The sequence below is a fragment of the Spinacia oleracea genome, chromosome 2 (assembly GCF_020520425.1).
Source record: "Spinacia oleracea cultivar Varoflay chromosome 2, BTI_SOV_V1, whole genome shotgun sequence".
In the NCBI taxonomy this organism is placed as follows: Eukaryota; Viridiplantae; Streptophyta; class Magnoliopsida; order Caryophyllales; family Amaranthaceae; genus Spinacia; species Spinacia oleracea.
Window position 1 is genome coordinate 100,016,350 of NC_079488.1, and position 9,534 is coordinate 100,025,883.

General features: G+C 35.0%; 1 protein-coding gene and 1 long non-coding RNA gene across 2 annotated transcripts; both read right to left on the reverse strand.

Annotated features, from left to right (window-relative positions):
• Positions 1-65: 65 nt before the first annotated feature.
• On the reverse strand, positions 66-2,175 carry LOC110802824 (transcription factor DUO1). Its single transcript, XM_022008288.2, has 3 exons — positions 1,763-2,175; positions 1,135-1,393; positions 66-718 (listed from the first exon to the last, which is right to left on the reverse strand). Exons 1-3 carry the CDS (start codon positions 2,053-2,055, stop codon positions 197-199), a joined length of 1,074 nt encoding a protein of 357 aa, XP_021863980.1. The 5' UTR covers positions 2,056-2,175; the 3' UTR covers positions 66-196.
• A 1,738-nt stretch (positions 2,176-3,913) lies between these two features.
• LOC130467129 (uncharacterized) lies at positions 3,914-6,729 on the reverse strand. Its single transcript, XR_008927289.1, has 4 exons — positions 6,302-6,729; positions 5,912-6,023; positions 5,191-5,255; positions 3,914-4,172 (listed from the first exon to the last, which is right to left on the reverse strand). It is a non-coding gene; the product is annotated as an uncharacterized lncRNA (long non-coding RNA).
• Positions 6,730-9,534: the final 2,805 nt, after the last annotated feature.

A 9,534-nucleotide genomic window follows, 5' to 3' on the forward strand; every position in this document is an offset into this window, starting at 1 on the left:
ATGATGAGACTCTATAAATCAGATGCAAATGTCTGACACCAAAATAGATGAATCAGAGTACAAGATTTAAAGTCAAAAGCGTCTTCGAGTCAAAGATAGTTAAACAATCAGAACTACAGATTACAGAAGCCTGGTAAGTTAAGTCAGAACATAAGCTACAGAGCTACTACAGGTTAATTGACCAGTTAATCCTAATTTACCAGCCAGAAGGGCTAGGTAAGGGCTCAATCTCATCAAACACGTCTGAAGGGAAGTCGTCGAAAAAGCTGTCAGGTGTTGCATTGTTGTAATTCTCCCTCTTAACTCTTGTTTCACCACTGATTGCATCTCCATCAAAACATGAATAAAAGCTGATACCATCATCGACGAGTGCAGGTTCACCTGTGCATCCAAAGGGTGAAAAAAAGCTCGAATCGAGCCTATCGATGAGCTCCTGTGTTTCTGGGGGGAATGGAATTAGGTCTGTTTGGAGGTGGGGAATGGTGGGGAAAGAAGGCGGTTCAAGTAGTTGCAAGTCCATGTTGTTGTAGTATGTGTTTAAGGGAATTGGTTCCAGATAAGCAACGTTGCTCTCTTCAAAACATGGATAACCGTGGTCGACTGAACCTGTAAACGGTATCATTTCCATGTTGTTTTTGTCTGCACTGCTGTTGGAGGATGAGTTCACAGATTGAGCTTTAGATGATGTCTCTCCCTCCATTGAAGAATTCTTGGTGGCCTAAGGATTAAGACCAAAAACAAATAAGTCAACTATATATATATGAACCTACTACCAAAACAAAAAAAAACAAAAAAAAAAACTAACTATATATATGAACCGATATGACAAAAAAGTACACCATAAAAATAAAAATAAAATTCATATACGAAAGTATGACTTACAATAAAAAACACCCCTTTTGTCTAAATTTGCTACATAATCCAAAAAATATTTATAAATAACGATAACAAATACATAATTTACGAAAAAACCTTTTTAACACACGAGTAATATTGCAAGAGCATATCAAGAAATCTAATAAAAAATCATGGGTATATTCGGAAAAAAAGCAAGTTTCTAAAAAACCAGCCTAACATATGTGACTATTGATTCCGTACTCTACCAATGTAGAGTTAATTAGTCATGTAAATTACCTCCAGAAAATGAGCACGATCCTTAGAAGTAAAAGTAGAAGTAGAAGTAGAAGCAGAAGATTTGTGCTTTTTGTTAGGACGAGGAGGAGATTGAGAGTGCAAAATCCTAGCCAATCTCTTTTGCCTGCTACTCCAGAAATTCTTGACATCATTATCAGTTCTTCCTGACAAATGTGTTGCTATTCTTGCCCATTTATTCCCTATTTGCGCCTGCAATTCTATCACCACCCTCTCTTCTTCTGCCGTAAACTTGCATCCACTTTTTTTAACCCAAAAAAAAAAAATCACATATTTAATCACAAATTATTAAAAACCCATTGTAATTTACTCATTTTAGAAACAAAATTACAATCACTATCAATAAAAATAAAATTAAAAAAAAAAAAAGATTGGGGGTGGGATTTGGATATGAAGTGGGTGAAAAGTACTTAAAACAAACTTACCATTTTCTGAAATAATTACCATTTCACTACAACAAAAATCCATTATTCTTACTTTTTATCCAAGGAAACAACAATTCAAACTAATTTAACAAAACACTTGTACAAAAAGAAGTTTGTAAAATGGAGTGTAATATGAAACAACTGATTTTTAATTTTTGGGACGAAAAAGGAAGAAAGAAACGTACCTTTTCAAATTGGGACGAAGTTTATTAACCCAACGAAGACGACAAGACTTGCCAGTACGATAAAGAAGACCTTTGGATCGAATGGAGCTCCAGTCACGAGGGCCATACTTGTTAACATGGTTAATCAATACTTGATCTTCTTCGCATTTCCATGGCCCTTTCTTTATATAATTTGCACTTCCTCCAACAGTAACAGTAACATTACCATTACTATTATTCTTGTTATAGTAATAATATTTCTTGCTCATCTTTCCATTATTAATAGTGCCATTATTATTACTAAACTCCTCCATTTAAGTTTTTATCTCACTATATTTTTGTGCGTATGTTTTGGATTTGGGTGTAAAATGTTTGGAAAGTGTAAAAATGTTGGAAAGTGAAAAATGTTGTTAAATGTAAAGGTTAGGGGGAAGAGAAATGGGGAAAGTGGCGGTTAAAGGGTTGTTTATGGGGGTTAAGGGCTTTGTCCGACTTGTCCCACATTCTCCCACAATCTCCGATTTTTTCTCCACCTTTTTTCTTATTATTTTATTATTTTCAAATTTTTATTTCTCACATTCTTGGATTCTATTTTTTTCTTCTTAATTTATTTTTGTTATTTGAAATTGGGGGTTTCAATTATTTATTTTCAGATTATTTGGGACGTGAATAAAAAAAGTTTAAATTTTCTTTTCCAAAAAAGCAAATCATACGTCACCCAAAAAAAAAAAAAAATCATACAGTAAGGCTCCGTTTTATTGGACTTATTTTGACTGAACATATATTATCTGAACTTATCTGAACTTATTTGAACTTATTTAATCTGAAAAAACTTATTTTGTCTTAAATAAACTTATTTGTGTATGATAATGTCTGAAAAAAACTTATTTTTGTTGAACTTATATTATCTGAACTTAACTGAACTTATTTTGTCTGAAATAAGTCAAAATAAGTCGAACAGAACAACGCATAAGAGATTTGAAGAAAGTAAATAAATGTGATTTGGATCTTATGTATTTCGTATTATGAAGTAATTTATTATTTGTGGCTTACTTCTGGTTATTGAGCGGGTTGGGTCAAACCGAGTTGGCGCGAGTGTGATCAATGAAAAGGACCAGAAGACCAATAAGGGAATTTGAGATAGAGAAACAAAAGTAACGAATGCGAATGTTACTTATTTTTAGAAAATCATATACTTCATGTATCTTCTTTTACACGGTTGTTAGCCTATCATAAGGACCAAAAAATTGTAAGTCCCCTAAACACCATGTCCAATACCGATTATACACCATGAGTTAACGGTTAACCTATTCATTAATCAAATCTACTCAACTAAGTTGGTCTTAGCATAGCAGTTGCTCACTTTGTCTTTTATCAACCTTTAAGAAGCACGCGGGATGAAAATATTTGTCACCATTAGGCATTAGCAGCGGTAGACATCTTAGATATATGGGAAAAAAATAAATTAATTAAATGAGTTTTGAATTGGATAAGTAGTATAGCACTTAGCTTGATGGAAATTCGTATTGGATTTTGATTCAAATCCAAAACACAAATTTTATTTTCATAATGGACTTGAGACGAACCCTAATTGAATAGAGGCATTAAAATGTTGACCCATTGTTTGTGTAAACAAAGTTCAAACTCTCATAATGTTGACCCGTTTTCATTCTTATAATGTAAAGCCCAATCCTTGTTAAAAGAATTACCAAGGGTAGAAGGTAGTAGTGCAATTGCTAACTGCTGTATCCGGATACAGCCAACTCTGGCTGTACCCCTCAAAAACGTTGCGCTCGTATTGTTTGTTCATTCTTGTCGACTGTTTGTTCTTTTTTTATTGTACTGTTTGTTCATTCTTATTGTACTGTTTGTTCTTTCTTGTTGTACTGTTTGTTCATTTTTGTTGTACTGTTTGTTCTTTCATGTTGTTTTTTAAATTCATCATCAAATTTTCATAATTGTTGTATTTTTTGTTCTTTCTTCTGGAATTTTATGTTTTTTTTATATTGTTTGTTCTTTCTTGTTTATTTGTTTGTTTATAATAATCATATGGTTAATGTTCATAATTAAACTCTTCATTAATCTTTTTGTAACACCCCGACAATTCTCTCTTTTCTAAAATAACCTTTTAATATAAAACATAGAGAATTATCAAGGCATTATCGCCCGTGTGAAAACGTTACGGCTTATTCAGAATTTTGCAGCGGAAAACATAAAACTAACTTTTAGGTTCATAAATAATCTATTACATATTAGGTCCAAACCAATTAACTGAATTAAGGAAATACGAATAGTACGACAAATTTCAAATCCAAGTTAACAAATTAAATCACTTAATTAAACGAATAGAACTACAAGCTCTCTAATCCCGATCCCAATGATGCATCATCTTCAAACCTGTAGATGGGCAACGCTTATTGGTCCTTAGAGACTGCTCACCAAAGATGGGTCATCACAGGATCAATAAGGCATAGCCATGATCAACACACACAAACAAAGCACGTAATCAGCAAAGCTGAGTACTACATACTAAAACAACAACAATCCTAGCATGATACTATCAAACCAACAACCCTAACATGATACTAATAAATATAAGGAAAGACAGACAAAACATAATAAATTGACGATTATACTTGACTAGACTAAGCTAGGCTTAATAACCATAATATTATTTTAGTTGAAATAGACAATGGACCGAGTTGACCATCCAGAAGTCTTCACTAAGGAAGACGAGGTACGGGCGCGACTCCGTAACCTCAGTGACCTGCGATATCGAGGAACGTTTAAATAAAAATAGGACACGGTGATCAATCCGGTCCCAGAAAAGGCCATGGGCTACCACCATGAACCCCAACTCCTGTTTGTCCGTCACTTCAGACGTGCACAGTCTAAAGCTATTGCTATTCAGTTTCACTTTACATGACTTACAAATTGAGATTCCGTTATGACTCAACCATTACATAAGACAGACAATTCACATTTGTTCACAACTGTTTTTATCTTGGAATTAAGTAAGTGATCATAAAAGCATCAATCAAGACTCATTCCAACTTAACCAACCTTTCCTTTAACCATGAGCAACCCTGTATATGGGCATAAAGTTTCAACTTACTAAACAAGGTCCTCCGCCCTTATAAAGTAGTGAAAAGATAGAAAGGGAACAACAACCAATTGATCCAACCCAATCATATAGAATAATCTAGTGTTCCCAACCAACATGTTTGTATCAAACATCCATACTAACATGTTACAGTTCTTATAGTGCAAAATAAGTTCAATAAGTTTGTCCAACAGTATTAAACATGCACATTCAATATAACCCAGTTCGTCCATAATATCAACATCACCAAGTTCAACAACAATATCAACATAACCAAGTTCAACAACAAGATTCAACATGGTTTCAACAATTAGCACACGTTCCAAGCACACAGGTATGTACGTACCTTGTGTAAACAAACTGATAGGCCACTTTAACACTTTCAAAAGTCGCCCACAAAGAATTCTCCGCCTAAAACAATCAAGAAACGTACCTAAATCAATTCCTAATCATTGGAAACCATAACAAAGCATTCTAAATGCATCCTAAACATATTTAGAACATTTCCCAATATCAAAACTTAAACCTTTGATTTCCTATCATCATAATTATTAAATTAGTGATTGAAATTCGTTGAAAACTCTTTGCAAACATCGTACTTTAAATTTTCAGAAACATAACTAATTTCAACTATTCCAAAACATAATTAACATTCTTAAGATCATAAAAATAATAGCTTTAATAATGTATAATCATTCTATTATGATTTTAGAACATTAAAACCTTAAAAATCCATGCTTTAATAATTAAATTCCTTATTTCAATTCAACTATGTAATCTGAAAATTAAATTATCAATTAAGCATAATGTAAAATCTGAAAATCTAACTTAATCATAAAAACTTATAATTTATATTCACGAAACATGAATTAAGTTAATAAAACTTCATTAAAACCCTAATTTAAACGTAATTAACAAATCTGAAAATAATTAAATTAATTTCGACAACATATAATCTAAAAATTAGTAATTAAATCATAAAAACCATAAATTTATTCAATCAAAACATAAATTAAATTGATAAAATATAATTAAAACATTTAATTACTTAGGGTTTAAGAAATAACCAAAAGAGAGAAGGAAAGAAGGCTGGCCGGAGGTGGTTCAGCGGCGCGGCGGCGCGGCGGCAATGGGGCGGTGGTGCGCGCGGCAATGGGGCGGTGGTGCGCGCGGTGGTGGCTGCCGCAACAACATAACACGAGTGAGGAGGATGAATAAACAACAAGGGAAAGGGGAACGAAAGGGAACAAAAGAAAACGAAAGGGAAGAGGAAGAGGTATCGACGGAGGACGGCTGGTGGCAGAGCCGCACACGGTGGTGCGTGGTTGGGCGTAGTGACGAATGCTGGTGGTCCTCGGTGGTGGTTGTGCGAAAAATGAAAGCCACAATTAAGGGGAGAGGAGGAGTGATAAACGGAAAGGGAGATCGAAGAAGAAACAGAGGGGAGAGGAAGTTACCGACGGCGGCGTGCAGGTGGAAGGGTGGTCGCGGCGGCGGCTGTTGATGGTGGTTGACGCAGGCGGAGAGGGGGCTGCAAGGAGGAGAGGGAGGAGGTTGGTTTCACGTGAAGGAGGAGGAATAAGGAGGGTTTGGGATTTGAGTTTTACGTGAAGTAAAAACAAGGAGAGGGTTATGGGTTTACTTGGTAGTTTATTTAACTTGGGCTTTACTACTTGGGCTAGGATTAAGATTTAGTTTGTTGAATCCAAAATGGTTAGGATTGCTTCCTAATTTCAATCGAACGGAATTTCGTAATTCGAATTCGTTTTAACTTAAAATTCTAAAATCATTTTCAATTTCGTAAATCGTTGAAAATATTAAAATGTAATAAATAAATATACGTTAATTATATTATTTATTTCCAAAATTCGTAAATTCTTATTTAAATATATTAAATATACGTTAAAATATATAAATGAAATGTATAAAATTACGGGGGATTACAATCTACCCCTCTTAAAAGAAGTTTCGTCCCGAAACTTGACACGAAAATTCACATATCTTTCCAAACTTTTCAACTTATTCTTATTGTAGAAGTACTTTGTGCCACTCTTGTGTACTCTTTTGCCAACTTAAAGTTGCTTGTGTTATTCATGAACACCTTTTTCTTATGCGGAGAATCTATTTACTTTGCATCAACATGTATAAGTTGCTAAAAATGAGCGTAAAATGCATAAAATTGCTATAAAAATAGGTAAAAAGCGCGAATTTCTATCGCATTCTACCCCTCTTAAAGAAAACGAGTTACGCCCCCGTAACTCATTTCAGGGAATTCTATCCCCAATACAATATTTCCCCTAAAATCATTCCAGCAAGTAGGACTCCTACAATTCTTTCCATACAACGCCTTAAAAGGTGTAATCTTAATTCTCGCATGGTAACTATTGTTGCGCGAAAATTCAATCAAATCTAGATGGTTTAGCAACTGCCCTTTAAAGTCAATAGCACAGGCTCTCAACATATCTTCCATGGTTTGGTTAGTCCTCTCAGGCTGACCATCGGTTGCAGGGTGGAAAGCAATACTCATTTTCAATGTCGTCCCCAAGATTCAACTGGACCTTACTGCCAAAATTTCAAACTTTTGTGCTCGGCAAGGATCTTACATGTTTCCCTATAAAGGTAATGTCTCCAAATATTCACAGATAACACAATAGCAGTTAGCTTTAGGTCATGGGTAGGGTAATTAGCCTTATAAGGTTTCAATTGATGCGACAACAGGTGCGAAGGTTACACGCTCCTTTAAAACCTAGAAAGCTTTTTCACATTTCTCACTTCACTTGAATTTCGATTCTTTTTTCAACAAGTTGGTCATTGGTTTTGCTTTCTTCGAAAAGTCTTTCACAACTTCCTATAATAGTCGTCTAGGCTTAGAGAACTTCAAATATCGGACACGTTCTTTGGAGTAGGTCACTCAGTCACAACTTGAATCTTAGTAGGATCTACAGAAACGCTTTCTGCTCACTTTTTTTTTTTTTTTTTTTTTACCGAACCTCATCACGTCTTTCATGGATGTATAACTCTTGGGATTAACTCTTAGCTCTTTCACCAATTCGTATATTTCCCATCTTTTCAAGACAACAAATGATTTCTAACGATCCTGGACCACTCGAATCTTCTCTTAATTTTATTCCCTTAAGTAACGTAGTTTTTAATCAATTTAGTCTTCACTTTTCCGTCGGTGTCACTTATACACACGTGACTTCAAGATTTGTATACTTCATTCACATAACACTAGATTCTTTCTAAGAGTCTCCAAAACAATCCTCAAGTGTTTGTCATGCTCTTTCTCATTCCTTGGATAAATCAGGATATCATCAATATAATAACGAACTTAATTCGGAATTCGTGGAAAATCTTATTCATCAAATCCATAATTATGGCAGGTGCATTGCTTAACCCAAAAGACATTATTCTAAACCCATAATGACAATAACGAGTCCTAATGAGGTCTTAGGCCCTTATCAGCTATCCTTAATTGGTGATACTTCAAACACAACTCAGTCTTCGAGAACACACTCGCCTAATTCAATTGATCCAATATGTCATCTATCCTAGGCAAAGGGTACTTGTTCTTGATGGTGTTTAGCTGCCTAAAATCGATGCATAATTCCATACTCTTATCTTTCTCCTTAACAAACAACACAGGATCTCCCCACGGTGATGCACTAGGCCTAATATGCCCCTTAACAAAACAACTCTTGCAATTGTGTCTTAATTTGCTCATTTTGAGAGGTGTCATTCTATATGGTGCTTTAGTTATAGGTGTCGTTCCAGGAACTAAGTTTATAGTGAACTCAAAGGCTCCAACAGGTAACATACTTGCAATTTCACTCGGAAACACATCAATGAATCCACTCACAATGGCAACATCCTTGATTTCCACTCCAACTTCTTTACCCACTTCTAACACACTGCAGAAAAATAGTTCACACTCCTTATTCATCAAGTCCTCACTTGCATTACAGAAAAAACTAAAGGTTTTTGGACTTCTCAAAACATCTATACGAGGTCAATCTTCCAATATGGTTCCTTAAATTTACTTTCTGAATTTCACAGTACGTCTATCTTAGCCTTGTACAAATTTAGCCAATCCCATCACGAGGTTTATCAATTATTGTGCCTTTTGCTTTCTCATTAAAGGAGTTTCCTTAAGGCAGTAACAACGAAGCCCAATTGAATCTCTCAACAGCGCTAAGTCTAACCCCATTTTCTCTCCACCACAAATCAGCCTCATCTTCCAAGTACAGTACAACTTGACCCACTCTCCTGTTCTCAAGACAGTTCACATCCCCAAACAGTTTCTCAAACTCTCTAACCCAGTTCTCTAAAAAGGTAGGATCAGCTTGCTTCTTAAAGTATGGTGGCTTAACTTTGGTTAGTCTCTCAAACATGTCCCCAGTAGAATCAGGACGCTCAGTTCTCTCTTCAGCCAGTCTTCCCGCCAAAAGGCGAATAGTAGCAACTAACTCACTATTGCTTGACATTCTAGTGTGCGACCTAAAATAACTCATATGTCCCCTCTACGAAAGAAATTTAGATTTGATCATAGAAATCGCATCAACAAACACTTATTCAAGAATGTACACCAATAATAGAGCAATCATCGTCACTCATTCAAGAAAATATCCCCATCAAGGACATACAATTTGAAAACCAATGAATGGAAGTTCAATCACAACAAATAAGTAAT

Bases quoted from the DNA above. Each gene is read 5' to 3' on its own strand.
- LOC110802824 (XM_022008288.2), bottom strand. From the start codon at position 2,055: ATGGAGGAGTTTAGTAATAATAATGGCACTATTAATAATGGAAAGATG. The intron at 1,394-1,762 runs GTACGTTTCTTT...GGTTAAAAAAAG, and splicing joins CTTCGTCCCAATTTGAAAAG to TGGATGCAAGTTTACGGCAG. The intron at 719-1,134 runs GTAATTTACATG...CTTAATCCTTAG, and splicing joins ATCGTGCTCATTTTCTGGAG to GCCACCAAGAATTCTTCAAT.